Below are 21,015 nucleotides of genomic sequence, written 5' to 3' on the forward strand. Positions count from 1 at the left end.
CTTAAAGCCCCACTGTTTTATATTCCTTTTGTTTGTGGCAGCCTTCTCGTACATCCTTCGATCTCCAGAATACGATTTGACAGTAACAAGGATGAGAAAAATGTTATATTAAAGAATGTCCTGTTTTCTGCATTATTCTGTATTTGGATTTAAGGAAGGCTTTGAAGGCAGCATTTATGAGACCATCTTCATAAAGAACATAGTTCAGTGTTCAAGTTGAAGCATAAAGAATAGCATTTAGAGAGTAGCTGCCAAACCCTGAGAAATACACACAAAAGTAAGTGGTAATTGGCATAAGATATATAAAATATTTGTATTTGTGGATGAGTTTTATGGGTGATGTATTTCCTAATTTATTCACCCAATTACAACAGTGACTGTGTTCAGAGAGCTGAATAATTAAAAAACATAAAAACTAAATAAAACAAATCTTTTAGCTTGAAAATATAAAGATCCAGTAAATAAGCATAATAATAAGATCACTGCATTAATAATATAGTTATTCGTTTGAAATCCAGGACTACTGTTGATGTTTGGTGTCTTGACCATCACCGCTCTAAATAACAGTTCATCTGTTTGGATACTTCCTTATCGTCATCATTTTCAGTAACACCTTCAGTAAATAGAAACATGCTTTTAAAAGTACTGTGCCCTTTTAAAAGTAAAAATACATCTATTTGATTATGTTTCTAAGCTTTCAGTATTGATCTTTTAATAAAAAGGCTATGAAATCCACCCGACACATTTTCTGTTAGATGTGTCAAAATTCACAAAAAGCATCAGGAAAAAGTAAATGGTAATGATGACCGTCGTGAAAACGGTCAACCTCTCTTGGAGATTCAGCTCACAAATGTCACTTGCTTCAATCATCACTTTCATGAAAATCAAATTCTATGCCCTGCCCTAAACTTTGCTCCCTACATACGGATTTTTTCCCCCTTTCTTGCTTTCCTTTTTTTAAAGCTTTTTCTTCATTCTGCTATTTTTTTTTTTTTTTATCTGGCATTTCAGTGAATAGAACTGTCATCTCCCAGAGAAAAAAAATCATTCTTGACTTACATCTTTGTCAGCATGCATATTCTACATGGGCCAACCGAGGTGAGTTTCCATTAGCAGGCTTCCAAGGTAAAACCTTGGAGGCTGGAATTATAACAGGGCCGACCACCTCCTCTGTCCTTTCAGCTTTTGTGTATTCATCAATGGTATGGGACCCTGTAGTATCCACTGACTTGGCAAGCAGACAATAAAAACAAACTGGAATGGCGAGATCAGTACCGTATTTTCCGCACTATAAGGCGCAACTAAAAGCCTTTAATTTTCTCAAAAATCGACAGTGCGCCTTATAATGCAGTGCGCCTTATATATGATCATTACAGTAATTTCTGTTACTGTAGTCAGGGGGATTGTGGGTAATGTAGTTGGTGTCGCCAAAGTAATGGCGCTAAAAACGTCAGGAATCGTCACAGACGTTCAAGACAACAGCAGCCACGCCCACTCGCATAATGGCAACTTTGACGAGACGGAGCAAAGCTGGTTTTTATTTTGTTAATAAAGTTTGAAATACGGTACTTTCCTTTTTTTTTTTTTTTTTTGCATTTGCTGTAGGATTTTGTAGCATTTCCTGTAGCGCAGCTCCATCAGGTAGATACCTAACTCAACCCCAGCCACTATAGTATGGTATTTTAACATATATTTAGTGCGCCTTATAATGCGGTATTTAACCAGCTACGATGGATGCTACTTTTTTTTTTTTTTTTTTTTGTGACTGTTTGCATACATTGTTGTGGGAGCAATGACTGAATAAGAGGAGATTTGAAATGTGTGATCATCTCCTGCCAAAAGCAAACCCAGTCAACACCAGATCAAGATATATCCCCCATCCAGCAGTTTGCTTTGGGGCTGCTCTGAGCACCTAACCCATGGCAGAGACCCCTTTAGACCCATAGAGGTTCCCAGAATTCTTGTTGCGGGTTTGTTCCTTCTCATGGAGATGCGTGTCAACAACTGAGGTCACGCAAAACTACTCCAGCTCCCACTAATGGAACTGCGCCGAAAAACAAAAGTACACATGCTGCAAACTGTATCAACTGAACCGTAGTTGGTCAACTTTCCCTCAGAACCAAAATGACATTATTTCGGAAGCAGGGACAAGATACTTAGTGGAGAAAGAGAATTACTAGCAGGTCCACAGGGAGACCTACATAAATTGGATGACACTTCCTAACAATAATCCAATATTCCTTCAAATGATATCAGATCTTGTGTTTTCACATGAAAACACTCCTTAGTAAGTCATGTGTGAGGCAACTCTTTTCTGGATTATTGACGACAGTATGAAAAGTAAGGAGACTTTTCTTTATTTAGTTTGTATAAACATGGTTTGGGCATGAAATATTTAATTTGTTTTGGCACACAATAATTTGTTATTCCCCACTGTTTATAACATTCCAGTGGGACTTTTTAAAGTGTATTTTTCTTTTTTTTTCTTTTTTAATAACTGCTAGAAGTCTAACATTTACTGCTGCTGTCTCTCTTCTCAGCACAAAGAAGTGAATTAACCAATGTGTTTTAGTTCTGGACCTTTGCAGATTGGCTGATGTGTATGAAATGTTTCCTGTCAGCTGTCACTCAGTTACTGTTGTGGTATGGATTTTTATTTATTTTTTTCCATTTTATTCTTTCTTTTTTTCCGCAGTTGGGTACAGAGCTTCGGGCATGAGGGCCTTGGACTACTGCTGGACATTTTGGACAAGTTGCTGTTCAAGAAACAGTATGTGCACACTTTGCAGTGTGTATTCCTGTACAGATTGCTTTCTCCACAATTTATTGTATATTTATACTGTCAGTGCTATTTAATACTGATCAGTCAATATCATTTTTTTTTAGTGAGCCTTTAATCAGTTTAGAAATAGAAGTAATAACAGTTATCGATTTAACATTCCTTTTTTACGAAGTGATTTTTTTTTTTAAATGTATTTTTTTTTTTTTACAAACCATACATAGATTTTTAATTGATCTGTACATTTGAAAGTGTCTTTAGACTTGCTGTTCCACATTAATCTGTTGTGTCCAATAGGCAAGAGAAAATTGACAAAAGAAACCAACATAAAGTTGTCCAGTGTCTCAAAGCCTTCATGAACAATAAGGTAAGATTTGGGTGGAGAGTAAACCACTTTTTTAAAATTGTCTTTTTAAGCACCAAAATTGACTCTTCTCTGGGAAGAAAATCGGGTTGAACTGTTACAAAAGCTCGAGAGACAGAATTCCCATTTTATTTTTGAATATGTCTATATCAACATCTGTTTTTTGTGTATGTTGGGCAGATGGGATTTCAATTATAAAGGGCTTATGACCAGTGAAGCAGAATAGCATTATCAGAAAAATACAGATCCGAACTAAGGAAGTTTTAATAATGCCCTGATTCTGGTAAGCTTGAGGCTGTGTGACATATTTGCTGAGATTTAAAGTTCCTGGCCTGTAAATGTCCCCATTCTCGAGGAAGCGCTTTATGGTGGCTCAGGAACTAGAAAGGAGTGAGTGTGAGAAATGTGATAACAGTGTTTACGGGGTAAAAAGAGGAGGAGGAGGATAAACCAAAAAAAACTAAACAACTTAATTTGTTAAATGATTTGAGTGTAGTGATGTAGTGTGTTCAACAACAACCATAAATCAAGGTCCTTGACATTTAGCTTTTTTAGATACTTGCCCTTCAGCCAAGTGATTGATTACCAAGTAGCCAAACTTCCATCCATCCATTAATTTCTGCTTATCTGGGTTGGGGTCGCGGGGCAGCAGCCTAAGCAGAGAGGCCCAAACCTCCCTCTCCCTGGTCATCCCCTCCAGCTCTTCTGGGGTTTTGTGTAGCACTCCATTTTCAGCTTGACAGCCTTTGACCTGGAGTGTCCATCACCGGGTTTCAGGATTGCTGTCATGGCATGCCCCCTTTTCATGAATAGAGGTACAAAACATTAGACAAGACATCCCCCACCCTTCTTGAGATGCAGTTGAAGATTTAACCAAATCTTCCCAGCAAACCCTCACTATACACTTGTCCAGCATCTTCCTCCACTATTTGATCCATCTTACCACCAGGTGGTGACTGGTTAACAGCTCTGCTCTGCGTATGTCCTTTTCGAGCCTTGTGCCCTCCGGTTTCTGTAACGCGAACAGGTGGTAACCACGCCCAGGATAGGACGCTAGTCCATCGCTGGATATTTCCCCTAGCAAAGCTCAGTGACGCCAGTGCCAGGGTTCGAACCCATGAACTTCGGATCTTGAGCCCAAAGCCCTAACCACTAGACCACTCGGCTCTCTCTGCTCTTGACCAGGACAAATGGCTCCAAATCCGACGATAAGACTATATAGTTGATCACTGAACTGTGACCCAGGGTGTCCTGGTGTCTTGTGCGCTCGTACACACCCTTGAGTTCAAGCACGTTATTCGTTGAAACAAACTGTAACTAACGCAGAAGTCCATTAACAGAACATCAGTCAGGATGATATAAGAGAGGCCGTTCCTCCAGGTAACATTAGTACCCACATGAGCATTGAAGTGCCCCGGCAGGGCCGTGGAGTCTTCATCATAAGAACTTTCCAGGACCCCATCCAAGACTCTTATGGCGCCTTTACACTAGAACCTACTCAGCCCGACTCGACCTGCCATGCCTCGTCTCGACTCTACTCGCCTTGCCCTCATTTCTTTTCAATACCTAGATCAGAAGTAGGCGGGGTTGGAGTGAAGCTGCTGTGACGTATTTGATTGTGCAACACAAACAAAGAAGACTGTTAGGTTCCTAAATCATCACAACATTAATAACTTAGGAAAAGACACAGAGACTGTTAGAAATGATTTTCAAGGCGCTTCTGCAGAAGCTTGGAGAGAAGTCTTGAGAAGCTTTTAGGGCAACTCGGCCCTCCTCTTAGAGCTCGTCAGGCCTCTCCCAAAATCTCCCTGCAGAGCTGGCGCTTTTATTCAGCAAGGATGACAGGAATCACCATATTTGGAACAGTGAATGTATAGATGACAGACGTTGGGGGTAAAAGACACCCAATAGTAAATAGTTGAATGGACAATGGACAGATGGTCACACACATGACTTTTCAGTTGAAGAGGCTTGGTATGAAGAAACAAACAGACATCCTTAAAACACAAAGGGTCAAGGGGTCAACTAAAACAGGACCTCTGTTGGAGGTTTGAACAGATGGTTCTAAAGACACTGGGTTATTTACAAACCAGAAGTCACCAGGCCAACCTTCATGGGGGTCTTGTGTTATCAGATGGTCCAACTAAACCTAGCTAACCTTTAAGTCAGCTTAAAGTCTTGAAACAACATGAAGGGTCAATAAATGAGCCCCTTCTGGACAAACAAGAACTCTGTGAGGCTTTGCACAGATGTGTCCATCTGACAATGGTTCATTGACAGACTGAGAAGTCAGCAGGGCAACCTTCAGTTTTAACCTCCAAAGCATGTCATGAGGATAAACAGGCAGTTTTATAATTCTGATTCTGATTCTTCATATCGTTTCATAGCGACAACCCTCAAATCTTTGATTATTCTCACAAGACCCACTCCGTCTATTGTGGTCCTTCACTGCACGATAATCCCTTTTTAACTTTTTCAGTTTGTCTCGGCACTGCTGAAAAGCCTTGAGCAGACGTGGACTGAGAAAGCTCCTGGTATATTTTTTTCATTCGTCGTGGCCCCATCTATCTCTCTGGATATTTTCCTCAGCCACCAGGTTTAAGTAGATCTCCACCTCGGAATTTGACCACGGGACAGATTTCTGCGCTGCCATTGTTCTTCGAAAAAAATTAACAAGAAGCCGCGAGTCGCTCTTGAAATGATATCACATCCTGACTCTGACATCTGATTGGCCAACCGCCTGACCAATCGGTGGCGTGAAGTGTGATGACGTCAGATGCCGCCCGACTCAGCCGCTTATGGCCCTTTTCCACTAATACCTACTCAGCGCGCTTCTACTCGGCACGCCCCGGTCTTGCGCTTTTCCACTACGGGCCGAGGCGGGTGGAGCCGTGCCAAGCAGATACTTTTTCTGTACCGAGGCTGCCAAGGTTCTAAGCGTGCTGAGTCGGCCCTATATCTGACGTCATCACAATACAGGCCACCGATTGGTCGGGGGGCGGGGCCGTCAGACGTTTGAATCAGGAAGCGGGAGTCAGCGCGAGAGCGGCTCGCTGCGATTTTATTATACAGCGCAAACGTCTGTTTGGTGATCCAACTCTGAGGTGCAGATGTTCATAAACCTGGTGGCTGACGAGAGAATTAAAAAAGGGATGTAGACGGGTGATAAGGAACGATCAGATCCACCTGGAGGTCTGTTTTACTCTCAGCCGCTCGCGGCTCCAGCTGATTTCTCATCAGCGCCGACACAAACAAAGGGTTTGCGCAATCGAGTACGTCACAGCAGCTTCACCCCAACCCGCCCACTTCTCACCTGGCTGTGGAAAAACAAACGAGGACAAAGCGGGTAGAGGCGGTACGAGGCGTGACGAGCCGTCCCGAGCCGGGGCGCGCTGAGTAGGTACTAGTGGGAAAGCGCCATTAGAAGCTTGGCAGAGTAGGTACAAAAAAGTATCTACTCGGCACGCCTCGACCCCTAGTGGAAAGGCACCAAACCGAGTAGAGGCGAGTTGAGTCGGGCTGAGTAGGTACTAGTGTAAAAGCGCCATTAGAAGACAGACAGATTCCAAGAAGGCTGGGTACTCAGAACTGCTGTTTAGTGCATCAGCGGAAAACTAAACTCATCAGGGCGGGGAACATGATGAGCCCACTATGGTTCGATGCCTCTCACCCCAGGCAGCCCGAGTCAAGGAGATTTGGTTCTGGAACTCATGCTGTGGGTTGAAGTGAACCTGATTATACCTAGTCAGTATCTTTCAGCCTCTCACACAAGTTCAGGCTCCTGAATATCACCTGAGATGTGACATTCTGTGTTTGAGCCAGATTTGGATGTTGAGGGTCAGTATGCCAAAGCTCATGCCTTTTGGCTGTCACCCAAAGCAAATCACACCTGATCCTTCAGGCCCCTGCTGTAAGAGGTGAGCTCACAGGAGAATAGTCAAACTTACCTGTACAAAATAGAAAAAAAAAGGAATATGATTTAATTAGTGAAAACATTTTAAAGATTTTATTTTCTCGGCTTTCAGGCTAAGTTTTAAACCATATCTAGGTGGTTGCTTGTGACTCCATTGCTCTGTATCTTAGATTGTCAATACCATGAGGTGAAAAAAAACAGTTTAGTCCACAAGTCTGTGTTTTGTAGACAGACTGCATTCAGCACCATGGATAGCTGATAGTAGCAAATCAAACTGGCTACATGAAAAAATTAAATGACACCATTTCACTTGTTTCACTTTAAAGTGAAGATTAGTAGATCATAATTAGGGCTGTCAAAGTTAACGCGTTAATAACACGTTAACTTAAAGGTATAGTCTGTAATCGTATTCAAAAACATTTATTGTTATACTGGGTGAAATCGTCCTTCCATCCTGAGAGTAGCCAGTGAATAATGTGTTCAGAAAAAAGAAAGAAAAAAATCTGACCTATCTGACAGCTTTAATCCTGTAAAAACTCTGACCAATCTGTTTTTTGCGCACCGAATGGCACGGATTGGTCAGAGGACCAGAGGATTGGCAAGGGGGAAAGAACCAATCAGATGCCTTCATTTTAAGTCCGGCCCACGCCCCCCTCTGTCTTATGCGCGCACTCGTCACGTCAAATGTAACGGCTCGCCTTGCTAACAAGGCTAAAAAACGAAAGCCAAAGTGCGATTCTGCAGCGTAGGTTGTCCGCTACTGGGGGTCTGCCACGGACCGTGGGGTCCGTGGGGATGGAGGCATCTCCATCCCGGCAAAGGCGGAGAGTGCCGGTGCGGGTGGCGGTGCACTGCGGTGCTTTGCAGGCTCTGGAGCCACGGCTACGCCGTAGGGTATGGCGTAGCCTACGGCGTAGGGTACGCGGCGACGCGCACCATTCTGCGTTAGTGTAACGCGGAACCATAAATCAGCCTTCAGTGTGTGCTGTTCTGAACACTTCTCTGTTGTGCTCATTTTGCTGGGACGTCGGGTCCCTCCGCCGAGACACAACTTTTGCGGTATGCGTTCATTGTTGTGTCTAAAAATAGATATTCTGTGATATTTTTTTATATTTATAAAAAAATGTAATTATAAAAAAAATAAAGGATCCTCATAACTTTGATTGGGTGGGCAGGACGCACGTTTGGGTGGGCACAGCCCCCCCTGCCCGCCCCTAAAACCGGCCTTGCTTACAGGTGAATGAGACATGGGGTAGTTTTGTTGAAAATGTGCTGTCCAAAACGTCCTGGAAAACTCGACTCCTGCAAATGCGCGTTCCCCAAAGTTTGTGGGGGCGTGGCTTTGGACGGAGCGCTGACGGGAGGGGGAGGAGGGGGTGGGGCTTAGAGGAGGTGCCACTTTCAAATCTTGCTAGCTCTCCAACATTACTGACTATACCTTTAATGTCCTCTTAACGCCGACATTTTTTTTTTACGTGCAGGATTAAAAAAAAACACGCATTATATAATTTCTGGCGGTCGACGGCACACGCTTGTAAGCCAAACACATGGCCGGTGCAGAGAGCCCCCCCCTGTCAAAAGCAGACAACGCTGGATAGCAGCTTGCAAGAAAGGCGCCTGGATAAGTCAATGTTTGTGATGCATATTGTTCATTTCTTTACATTGAGCTGCTTAAGAAAAAAAGGAATCTCAAGTTAGTCACATGTGTAAATTTGGGGAGTACATTGTGTTTGTATTTGTGAAGGAATGTTACATTCAGGTCAAAAGCTTTTTTTTTGTGGAAAGTTGAATAAACTTTGGAATAAAGCAAACATATTTGCCGTTTCTCATGTTGTTTACAGTATTAAAAACATTAAAGAAATACCTTAAGGTAATTTAGAACAGCAAAATATGTGTGAATAAATGTGCGATTGATATGCGATTAATCGCGAGTTAACTATGGACAACATGCGATTAATCGCTATTAAAAAAAATTATCGTTTGACAGCCCTAATAATAATACTAACTTACTCCTTGCTCTAGTTGAGGACCTTCTATTTTAAAGTAGTTCAGTTTTTCCTCGCTGCTTTGTTAGTTCATGAGTTGTAACAGGAGGGGGAAAAAGAATCACCACATGGCGCTAAAACCCAGCTGAGACGGAGATACAGACCCTCTGGCACAATTTGTGCTGTAAGGTCTCATGTAATCCTGCGTCTCAACAGGCGCCAGACACCGACATTTACCCATAGGCCTCTCTGTCAACCCAGACCTTTCCCTGGCTAGAGAGGTATCTTGGGACTGAAGGTACAAACAATGCCAAGAAGACAGGTGCTCTCTGCCAGCTGTCAGTGCAGTCTTTTCTTTTTCTGCTTTCTTCAGTCCTGCCACACACTTTCATACCTACCTGCATACTAACTGGTGTCTGTTACTGCTGGCATACATAGGACTGTCAATAACATAGTCTAGTTAATTCATTGCCAATTTAAACTTAATGTAAATGCAAAGAAAAAAAAAATCAAAAACACAGAAATATGATTCGATGACTCAGCTATAATTTTTTTTGTTACAATTACTGGAACATCAAGTAACATTAAACATAAATCTCTTTCAATCCTATTAAACGAAAAGGATCGTTTTTAATTTCATTTGTACTGAAAAACACTTTTTCTGATGCATTTAATTCTGAATCAATGTCCTCAGTCCACATAAATAATGTGAACTCTAATTCTAATCATTCAAGAAAGAAGTATGCTGTTTTGACTCTTGTTAAAATTGTTTTCATACCTCACAAGAGCAACCGTTTTTGTGTTCTGTTGGCAAATACAAAAACACTATTTATTTTTGAAATTATGGCATTCTTGAGAGATCACTGTTCTCCCTCTGTTAGCTTTCTAAGGCAACATGCATTTAAATAGTCAAACAACTATTTTGCTTACATTGTGAAATAATGGTCTTTAAAATTGACATTTCAGGTTGGTAACATTTATAGATATAATTATTGTGTTGAGCAGATGTATAATTAGCATCACAAATGCTGAATTAATCATGACAGACAACTAAAATCCCAGCTGACTGACATCAAACATTTAAATGTTCACAAACATTTTGATAAATGGTTATTGTTTGTGAATGAGTATTGGGCTATCATGGAGAAAGTGTTGATTTATTAATTAAATAATTTGGCATGTTCTTGTTGAAAATGGGCCCAACTCTAGCATGTGTTAGTGATCTGTTTTATTTTGTTTTTTAATTGCAGTATGGCTTGGATCGCATTCTAGGGGAGGAGAAAAGTCTTGCTTTACTTGCAAGAGCCATTGATCCCAGTCAGTCTGCCATGATGACCGATGTGGTGAAACTGCTGTCAGCCATCTGCATTGTAGGCGAGGACAACATGTATGTACTTCATATGTCCCATATTTACTGAAATGAATTAAAACGTACTTCCTTTTTTCATTAAATAAAAGAACAACTTCACAGTGGGTATTTATTATCTGATTTGTTATCTCTTTTAGTATGTCTTATAATGGCACATAGTCAGATACAGTCATCTATGGATTAACCATAACTCGAGACATATTGACAGAGGTCTGTAAAAGCAATTTATGAGCAGAAGTTTCACTTGGTTACTCAGAGGAACTTGGATATTGAGTTGAAAGATTCATCACAAAATATTAATAATTTAGTGTATTAATATTATATTGTTTTAATTGTTCATGCATCTTATGCCCTCATTTAGATTGGAGAAGGTTCTTGAAGCCATCACTACAGCAGGGGAGTGGAGAGCCACGGAAAGGTTCAGCCCTGTTGTGCAAGGTCTACGAGATCGCTCCATTCAGCTGCAAGTAAGTATAATGTACACTGTTTTTGAGGATTTGCAAATGACAATAACTGTATTGAAGCAAATATATTGCTTTTGTTAGGGTGATAAAACAAACCACAAATTGTTTATAATGTGTACTTGTATAGTGTCTATAGTTCTACAAAGTGTTTTACAGTGTCACACAAACACTAAAAGAGCCCTTGCTTTGTAGATATGAACTCATAGCTTTAGTTGTTTGTTTCTGCAGTCACATCGATGAACATATTTGGAGCAATGCAGGAATCTTGCCTTAGGACACTATGTGGCGGGGTCTGGGGTATGCTTGCACGATTATGGAAAAGAGGGATAATTGCCATTATTTTGATCAACATGGAAATTACAATAATTTGAAAAGGATGTTGAAGCATGTTACATTAATTCAAGGGTACATGCAGTGTTGAAATATCTATGATATATTCTGACTGTTAAATGAATAAACTTTCAGAATCAATGAAAATGATTCTGGCCATCAGAGCAAATGCTGGTGAAGCTCCTCAAATAAGCCCTTACGTTTTGAGACAGACTTTGATGTTACTTCAATAAATAATTGTATTTTAAACGCAAAAAGAGAGGAATGAATCACTCATCTATAACCCAGTGTGTGTGCCATTCACACCCCAAAAGTAACAGAATATCTGGCAAAATAGGGATGGGCAAATAATCAAACTTTAATTCAATTCAATTTGGACTCTCAGCAGTTCATATATTAATGTAATTGAGAAAGAAAAGCAATTATTTTGCTACAATACCCTTAACTTATAATTGAAAACAAAGACATTTCCGGTAATTATACACTCCTAGTATGGGGTTCAATCTGCCTCAGTGGCAGCAACCTACACTCTTACGCCCTGCCTGCAAGACCCGTGGATGTTCCAACTAAAGAAATAGACATCGACAGGCAATTAAACCCAAACTCTCTTTTCTGACTCACAATATGAGTATACAGTATAAATCTTACGAAATTCACAACAATACAAATGCTTATATGGGCACTGGCAACATGCACACTGTTTTATTAATTGTAAATGCAGTTTCAACACAGATTGGATAGAAAGTAGAAGTCTGCTCACTTATTCCTCTGCAGTGTTTCATCCGTGTTTTAATAATCTTATTATTTTCCCCTTGGCTCAGTTACCGATCACTCAGCGAGAAGTCTAAACATATGTAAAACCATCAGTTGAAACAACATACAACACTCACAATACATACATATTGATTATAGGCTGTGACGGATTGGCATGTCCAAACCTGAACCCATTGTTTTTGGTTGGAAAACGGTAAATTGCCCCATCTGGGTAGAGAGTGAGCTGCTGCCTCAAGTGGAAAAGATTAAGTACCTTTAGATCTTGTTCATGAATAGAAGAACAAACAAACTGAAACCATTATATGAAACAATTAGTTTAGCAAATTAGATGCTTGATTTTTTTTTTTTTAGTCTTTACAACAATGCTTTCAAAGTATTGAAATATAAGATATAAAGTTTGTGAGGAAAACTGTGAGGCAACTTTTTTTCAGAACATTAATATGGTAGTTTGAAAACTGGTTCTATCTAAGCCTGGGTGTCCTGGGGGGACAACGCATGTGCCATCAAACAAGCCTGAGTTTCTTGCATTGCTATACTCTTTCACAAACGCATGTGGATTTCATTATTGATCAATAATTGATTTTACTGTGTTTGTCAGGCTAGTTGAAGAGTCACAGGATGCAGCCGTGCATGTGTGGTAAAACAAACTCACAGGAGGCGGTGAAAAACGGCATTTAAGAGAGGGAGACTGACCTTAAACTGCGCTCGGGTCCACAGTTGTCGCATTAATATTAAAATCACTGCCACCAGTTGGTGACGGGGGGAAATAGACATGCATTAGTTATGGTCCTCTGCTTCCATGGGATATAATTCATTTAGAATGCATGACAACATGGTCTTCATCAACTTCTGGAAGAAATACTGTACCATCCTCATTCTTTTTCTGTCTCTCACTCCTCCCCCTCCCCTCTCTCCATTATTGCACTCTTTGTGTTTCAGGTGGCATGTATGCAGCTCATCAATGCCCTAGTTACTTCTCCTGATGAGCTGGACTTCAGGCTGCACATTAGAAATGAATTTATGCGCTGTGGCCTCAAAGAGATATTGCCGGTAAGGAAAACATTACCACAAGCACGCACAAATATAAACACACTCTGACCTTGCATTAATATTTAAATGAGCTGTCCACTTCAGTGAAACATTCTTGAGTAATTCATGAAGCACACATGAGAGTTTGCACGTCCTCAGTCTGTGCAGCAACCAGAAAACAATAACCTTTGTAGTGTCATGGCTAATAATCTTCCTACTGGTTTTTATACCGTCTGCTTAACTTGTTTACCCACTGTACACAATGTTGTTATTGTCGGCAAAGAAACAAATTAAAGTGAAACTTATTTCCTATACCTGCATTTAATAATGAAGAATGATGCTTAGAATAGATTAATTGTCTTTACTTTGACTTTGTCATTGGAAGGGTGCCTTTCTTGCAGATTTCTCATTTATTTTTATCCCTTTGCATTGCTTTTCCTTTGATTCTCTCTTCTACCTCGATTCCTCTGTAGCAACTAATGAACATCAGAAATGACGCCCTTGAGATTCAGCTGAAGGTTTTTGAAGAGCATAAAGAAGAGGACATGTTGGAATTCTCTCACAGATTGGAAGACATTCGCAGTGAGCTGGAATATCCTTCTCAAGACTCCTAAGAAAAAGTACAAGTTGGGTCAAATTCAGTGTCTGTTCTTGTTCTTGTTTTTAATACATGTTGCAACAACACATGACCAATCATTCCTGACGAGATGCTGGAATTTCTTGTGTTAATTTCTTTCTAATTCAATGGCTCCCTCTGTAATTTTTCATGAAAAGGAAGTTTTATTTGAAAGTTTGAATATTCATTTTAGAGTCCTTGACTCCCTGAACTGATGCGGGGGATGTGTTCAGTATTGTGCAAAGCATGGTGAAGGACAGCAATGCAGAGCCCTATTTCCTTTCTATCCTGCAGCACCTGATGCTTATACGCAATGACTACTTGGTCAGGTAAATATCAACCTTACACACAAAGTACATTTACAGCTTACATTTAATCTTTTTTTAAATTTTCTTCTTTTTATTTCATCAATTACCACTTGTGTAACTTCAGTTATTTATGTATTTATTTATAAATATATGTGTGTGTGTGTATGTATGTATGTGTGTATATATATATATATATATATATATATATATATATATATATATATTCATTCATTTTCAGGGTTATTTTTTGATAACTTTGTGGCTCGGAAAGTCGCATGTAGTTTTTTGCAGTGAAGACTGACTTTCTTGTTGAAGCGTTAAAACTTTCCCATTTTGCCCGAATACACACACAAGTAAAAGGTCCAGATCCCCTCTTAGCACTGTTAATGGTGTACACTGGTTAAAAAGGGTTGGTTTTGTCTGGTCTTCACTCTGTCTGCCTTGAGCCCTTTCAATGACTTTGGCTAACAAAGAGAACGCTTTCTCTTTCATCTACAAGCCATCTATTGCAACCAAGGCTCCAGAGCATTTCTCATCCCCTATTAATGGTACTTTTCAAAGGCTTATTTTATGTTGGTTCACTCAGCTGGGTTTGATTTAAACCTTAGGTTGATCAAAAGATGGATCTTTTATCTCAAGAATATGAAATGTATCACCTGCAGTTTTTCTTTTCTTTTTTTTTATAACCATACAAAATCTATACCAGTCTAGCACTGCTCTGCCTGATTAATTTTCTTCACCTAAAAATGATCATGAAGTGGTCACACTAGTGCTTTTATGACTCCCACCTTTAGGGACATCTATGTGAAAAGCTTTGATAACAGTGTCAGAATATTATTGGAATAAACAAAAGCAAATGCTCCTGTCCCCAGTGTTCAGCCACCACAGTGTGTCGAGTTGATGTTTTAATTTATTATATATATATATATATATATATATATATATATATATATATATATATATATATATATATATAACTTGTTAAATTACATTACCAGTTATTCTTAACTGTTTTTGGATGAGTCATAAGAGTCAATAAGCATGGTTTACATCATTCTGACCCTTTTCCTGCTCTCTTCTTTTTGTGCAGTCTGATCTTGAGTCACATCCAGTTTTCAACTTCTGAAACTCTCATTCCCAGCTTCATTCTGACATCACTTCCACTCTAATCTCTATCCAGTAGATAATATTTTCGTTTTCCCCCCCAAGCCAATCACAAAAGGCCAACATATTTCACATAATCACTGATGCGTTGCCAAGATACCTTTTTATAGCTGGTGGAGAAAAGTGAACACAGCTGGGCATGTTCCTTCATTTGTCATTCAGTGACATTGCAAATAAGAGTGGGAGAGGGAAACAAAAAAGTGAATACTGCTTACTTGAAATATCCCTGCCGCTCCACACAACACTCAATAGCAGAGCGTGATGGCTGCATTAGTCCTGTCCGCGTCTCAGATTGGCTAATTGTCAGCACTTCTGCGGCACTTAATGGACCAGAGATGTCTGAGAAACTGCTGTTTTAAGTCACGATGCCAGATGAGTCATTCAGCTCACAGTCTGAGTTCTGGACTCAGATGAGCAAATCTTTTTTGAACATATCTCAAAATTTTGCATCAAAATATGATGTCTATAAACTTTTGGTCATATGTCTTATTTTTTTAACTGCAGCTTCCATAATCCATACCATAATCCTTGGCACCGAGTGACTCCTGACTCCTTTTGGCCCTAAAGAATTAAATTCACCAATCTTCAAGATTTTCACCAATTGCACATGAGTCATGACTGGATCCTTTTAATTCAGTAATTTTGCTGCAACAACATTTACCGTAGTTATTTTTTTTACGAGTCTCTATTTGACTAAATAACAACAGAAACACAAGTAGTTTAAGAGATAACTGACCATATTATTTTTGCTTCATGTCTGTCTGCATTCAGGCCTAAGATTCCATTATGATGTTTATCTTCACAATTAGAACGCTACTTTTCACCATCACATTCAGCCTCAGCTCTGCATTTGAAATGAGTGGACACTTACATCCCTGATTGCTCACTGCTTACTGCTTACAAGTATCAAAGTAATTGTTAATGACTTTAGTGTGGAAGGGATTACGACGCTGTGGCTGGTTTGTAAGTAATTAGAGGATCAAAAAGACAGTTTCTCTTTAAATTGCATTAGTTCTGTGGCTCCTCGTGTTGCGTGTAATCTGTTATTTTATTAAGATATTTCCTTTTGCTTATGGGACTTTGGTTATGGTTATTGTTGGTAAGTGATTCCACAAGGCGGTATGAAATAATTCAAGTGCAGTTACTCAGCAACCACTAATGGGTTGATATGTCCTCACCATTTTTTTTTACTAAAACAGAAAAGGAATTGATATATTAAGGTGTGAATTGTATCTTAAGGCATGAAACTTAATAATATGCATGTAAATATGGAATTATTTTAGAAGGACTACCAGTATGTTATTCTCTGAGTATAAAGAAAAATGGGCCAATGACATCTGGCATCAGCCGAAACTTAGAACTTACCGGTTGATGAAGAGTATTTATTGTCCTGAACCTTATGCGACCTTACCCCTGGATAGATCAAAAAGATCATTATGTGCTCAATTGCGAACTGGGATTCTCCCTCTGGCCATAGAAACAGGTAGGTATAACTCTGTTCCTGAAGAGGAAAGATTATGTAGTGTTTGTGACCTAAATGTTGTGGAGGATGAACTTCATTTTTTGTTTTATTGTCCATTATATGATGAAGCCAGGAAGTTTTTATTTCAGAAAATGCAAGATTGTAAACCTGAGTTGTTTTGGACTGAGGATGATGTTAAATTGGAATGGTTTTTTAAAGAGGAGGTTTTCTCTATAGCTACTTTTATAAAGAGAGCCTGGAAACAGAGAAAGGACAAATTATATGAAAATTGTGTGATGTAATCTGTAATGTATAAGTGGATATTATAATTTTGTGTTTTTGTTTGTACGCAGTTGATGTTTGTTTGCTGGCGTAGGGTATCTGTGTCTGGTAAGCCCTTATAGGCTGGGCACCTTAAAGGTATATGACACATAAATATATAAACAATTCAATTTAAAAAAAAAAAAAAAAACAGTATACAGTACAGATCAAAATGAATAAGTCTTGCTAGTGAAACAGCTTCGATCTTTGCAAAAGATATACAGACGTATTATTTTATGAAAGAAGTTGGTGATTTTAAAAGGGAGCCAGTGACGTTGCAGTAATGATGCGCTTCAGTTTCAAGTCCAACCGCAGCTGACTTTGTCCAGATTTGCAGAGCGGTCTTTGCCCTGCACACAACTGACCATATGTTGGTAGATGTTTCCGTACTTTGAATTAGCTCGACGTCACGTGGAAGTGACTTTTGATGACTTCCAGTTGGACGTCGATGGATTAAATTGATTCTTGAAACTGCAGAATGGCTATGTCTGTCTGTCCAAGGTCGGAAATTCCTGACACTTGGAGCTTTGTTCAGGCAGGGTTTTATGTTGGCACAGAAACGGAGCAGATTTTTTATTTTTTTTTCCCCCCTCACAGTCTGTGCTGACGTTTTTTTTCTCCTCACTTTGTCTCGATTCTCAGGCCCCAGTACTTTAAGATCATTGACGAATGTGTTTCTCAAATTGTGCTGCACCGCAGCGGCACTGATCCAGACTTCAGTTACCGCAAGCGCCTAGATGTGGACTTCAACCACCTCTTGGGCAAGTTACACTTTTCTAGTAGTCAATTCCATTTTATTTCAATAAAGCAGTGATAATTCAACTATGTTTATTGCTTTTCAGAGGTGTGTGTAGACAAAGCTCGGGTTGATGAGTATGAACAGAGAGCTTCAGAACTTGCTCAGAAGGTAAGTATTGGCTGACAGAAAAATCAGCTCACATTTTCACTCTGTATTTACGACAACCCTGATGGGAAACACCAGCATGCCATGGTCCTGTTTCATGTCATTTATTGTATGAGAAAACGTCCATTAGTAAATTATAACTGAATAAAACTATAAACTATAAAAAGACCAAACACCTAATTATAAACTTACTTTGAATTAGTTATCATTTAGCAATAAATAGTCTGCCAAGTAGTGCTTTTTTGTTGGCAGAACTTTACCAGTACAAGTAGGACTTTTAAAGAATTAGCTTATTTATCTCTCATTTTAAGTGAACTTTATCACTTCTGGTGTGACTTTGCTCTGTGTTTAGGGCAGTGGTCCTCATTCCTGGTCCTCGAGAGCCGCTGTCCTGCATGTTTTTGATGTTTCCCTGCATCAACACGCCTGATTCTAATTAGTGGTCATCACCAATCTTTCCTCCAGGTCTGCACAGTTCTGTTGGTGACACAGTCATCTGTATCAGGGTTTACTGGAGCAGGGAAACACCTAAGATAAGCAGCACAGCGGCTCTCGAGGACCTGGAACAAAGACCACTGGTTTAGGGTCATATTAGTTAGAATTTTCTGTTCATCCTTAGCAGAAGTGTAAAGACATGGCTGAAAGGAGAGCTTTTGTTCTGTATCCTTGGACCAAAACATGCCAAAGATGTTTTTTTAATTCCTCAGAAATTTGTGTCAACTAATGAAAAATGGACTTAACATGATAACTTTGAAGTGTGAGTAGAAGCAGGGTATATCTTTGAACGATGGAGTAAGTGGTTACTATGAGTAGCTGGTATTAAAGGGATTGTTTATGAATACATTTTCTTAAAGGATTGAAACTGTTGTTGTGTTAACTCCTAGTTAAACTTATTCAATAGCAGAGTTTTTATCTTTGTCCGTTCTTAATATTTATTTATTTATTTTTTTCATTTCTAGTGTGACGAGGAGTTTCTAAGCAGACAGGAGGCGCAAGCTCAGCTGGTGAAGTGTGATGAAAAAATAGCTGAACTCCAAGCAGAGGTCCAAGCCTTCAGGTCCCAGGTATATGATGTGCATGATATATCTGTGATAACAGTGCTTTCAGTGGCTTTTTCTTTTGTTTCTGAAATGTTAGATTTGATCACTCAGCAAAACCCTCTGGATGTCTCGTCTCCAGAGCTAAATCCCACTTTCTTTTCTTTACTTTTATTATGAGATGTTTCTTTTCTCTTTTTTTTTGAGGTAGGGGACAGTTATGGGGGTGTTATCCACTGGAGCCTGCAGTTTGGTACGACATTGAAGCTGCTCTACTGGCTAGCTGACACTAAGTCTAATGAGAACACTGACCGCTTCTCCATGTTGGCCATTTCTAATTCTCTGATCTCTATCCCATAAGAGGAAATTGTTCTAAAAGCAATTTATTCTGACAACCCCTTCAGCCTCAACCCCCCCCAATTACTCCAAGGACTAACTCCCACACCCTGGCACTGCAAGATAACTACACACTCAGAGACGGGGAGAGAACTTCCCCTTTTTCCCCTGATAATTTTTCAATTTAAAAGAGCAAACACAGAAGGAATACTCAAATAGTACCTTGGTTCAGATGGTGAAGGTGTGTTTAGCCAATGCAGGTACAAATGTGCAAGATTTGTCTCTACGCCTCTGTCTGTCCACATCTGTTTCAGCCCCTCACCCAGACCTTGCGTGTAACTTAGTTTTAGCAAAGGTCTTCCCCCTGTAGAGAATGTGGCAGAGCGAGGGCCAGTGCAGAAGTTTGCATCTTTTATCTAAATATTTTGTATGGATCATTAAGCCATTTTCTCTTAATAATTCAGATTACAAAGCTTGAAGGCTCAATTATGATATTGAATAATAAGGGTTGGACTTATCCTTTTAAGTAAATTCTGAGAGGAATCTGGAGCATGGTGTGTGTTTGGCCTTCTATGCAGTTGAAAGAAATTGCTTCCTTTTATCAGTAGCAAACTGGTTATCTGAAAGAAAAGGAAAGCATTTGGAGTAAGGACAGCACAATTGGGAGATGCATGTTTTTATGCACTTCTATTTTTTTAATTTTTTTTCAATTTATAGTCTGGTATTTTTATTTGTTTTGTGCAACATGTGACATTACCATCTGTGGTAAACTCCAGCGGTATTGAGTATAACCTGTGGTCCGGCCTGCGTGTTGTGGTATTTTGTAGGACTTATTCTCCACGTCTTGGCTTTAAGTCCCTCTGTAGACTTTCACTCAAACGTGCCTCTGATACTAGTCCGTTGTGATATTAATTGAATTCTGGATTAAAACAAGAGTGGATTTAACCGAGGCAAGGAATATTGAATCTTGGCTAAAATGAGCTAGATTAACAACATATGATTTGACTTGCTAAGATTCAAATGTTTTTCAGGGCTTTATCACGCTTTATGGCCATTGTCTTGTTTGTGATTTGCAGACCTCAATTAAATGATTTGTTTGTTATTGTTTTCTCATATTAAATTCTCTAAAGACAAGAAAATGTTTTTATAGATGAATTATAACAGCGTTGCACTCTGAAGTAGTGTGGAAGTGGAATGGGCTTTGAGCCTAAAGTTCCTAGGATTTGCTGACTGAGATTTGGCAGCGATGGAACAGAAGTATCTTTGGCTCTGTTGTAAAGGCTTTGCTATAACACATATTGACAGTGCGCCTTTGTTTTGGCAGTAAATTAGGAAATATAAAATCATCCTCTTTTTTTATTCAGTAATTGGTAATGCTTCCACAGAAAACACTGCTGTTGAATGTATTTTTGGTATTTATTTGTGTGCCTCCACATACACATTTCTCTTCTTGTGCCTTTTCAGTTTGGAGTTGTGCCCGTGAGTCTGGTCTCTGCCCAGAGTGGACAAAACTCATCTTCCTCTGCATTCCCATCTGGGGCTCCAACTTCTGTTCCTCCACCAGGGCAGCCAGCTCCCCCTCCTCCTCCCCCGCCTCCTCCTCCTCCTCCTCCCCCACCTGGAATGCCTCCTCCGTTCGGCGCGCCTCCTCCACCTCCGCCAGGGTTTGGGGGTGCCCTGGGCTCTCCCACCCACAACACACTGCCTTACGGGCTCAGGCGTAAGAAGGAGTTCAAGCCTGAGGCCGCCACGAAGCGCCTCAACTGGTCCAAGGTGAAGAACTTAACTTTTAAACACCACAGCAACACTGAGAAAACTCTTTTTATATGCCTTATCATTCACTTCCAAAAATGACCTCTA

At 39.8% G+C, this 21,015-nt stretch overlaps 1 protein-coding gene across 1 annotated transcript in view; it reads left to right on the top strand.

The window, feature by feature from the left end:
• The window catches only part of LOC133460659 (protein diaphanous homolog 3-like), a 198,951-nt gene that overhangs the window by 29,931 nt on the left and 148,005 nt on the right, over positions 1 to 21,015 (top strand). The window contains exons 6-16 of the mRNA XM_061741363.1: positions 2,696 to 2,770; positions 3,077 to 3,146; positions 10,292 to 10,428; positions 10,772 to 10,877; positions 12,918 to 13,028; positions 13,481 to 13,599; positions 13,836 to 13,952; positions 17,521 to 17,639; positions 17,721 to 17,785; positions 18,742 to 18,846; positions 20,620 to 20,928. Coding sequence (XP_061597347.1) covers positions 2,696 to 2,770; positions 3,077 to 3,146; positions 10,292 to 10,428; positions 10,772 to 10,877; positions 12,918 to 13,028; positions 13,481 to 13,599; positions 13,836 to 13,952; positions 17,521 to 17,639; positions 17,721 to 17,785; positions 18,742 to 18,846; positions 20,620 to 20,928 — 1,333 coding nt within the window. The remainder of the gene's footprint in view (positions 1 to 2,695; positions 2,771 to 3,076; positions 3,147 to 10,291; positions 10,429 to 10,771; positions 10,878 to 12,917; positions 13,029 to 13,480; positions 13,600 to 13,835; positions 13,953 to 17,520; positions 17,640 to 17,720; positions 17,786 to 18,741; positions 18,847 to 20,619; positions 20,929 to 21,015) is intronic.

The sequence above is a fragment of the Cololabis saira genome, chromosome 2 (assembly GCF_033807715.1).
Source record: "Cololabis saira isolate AMF1-May2022 chromosome 2, fColSai1.1, whole genome shotgun sequence".
Taxonomy (NCBI): domain Eukaryota; kingdom Metazoa; phylum Chordata; class Actinopteri; order Beloniformes; family Belonidae; genus Cololabis; species Cololabis saira.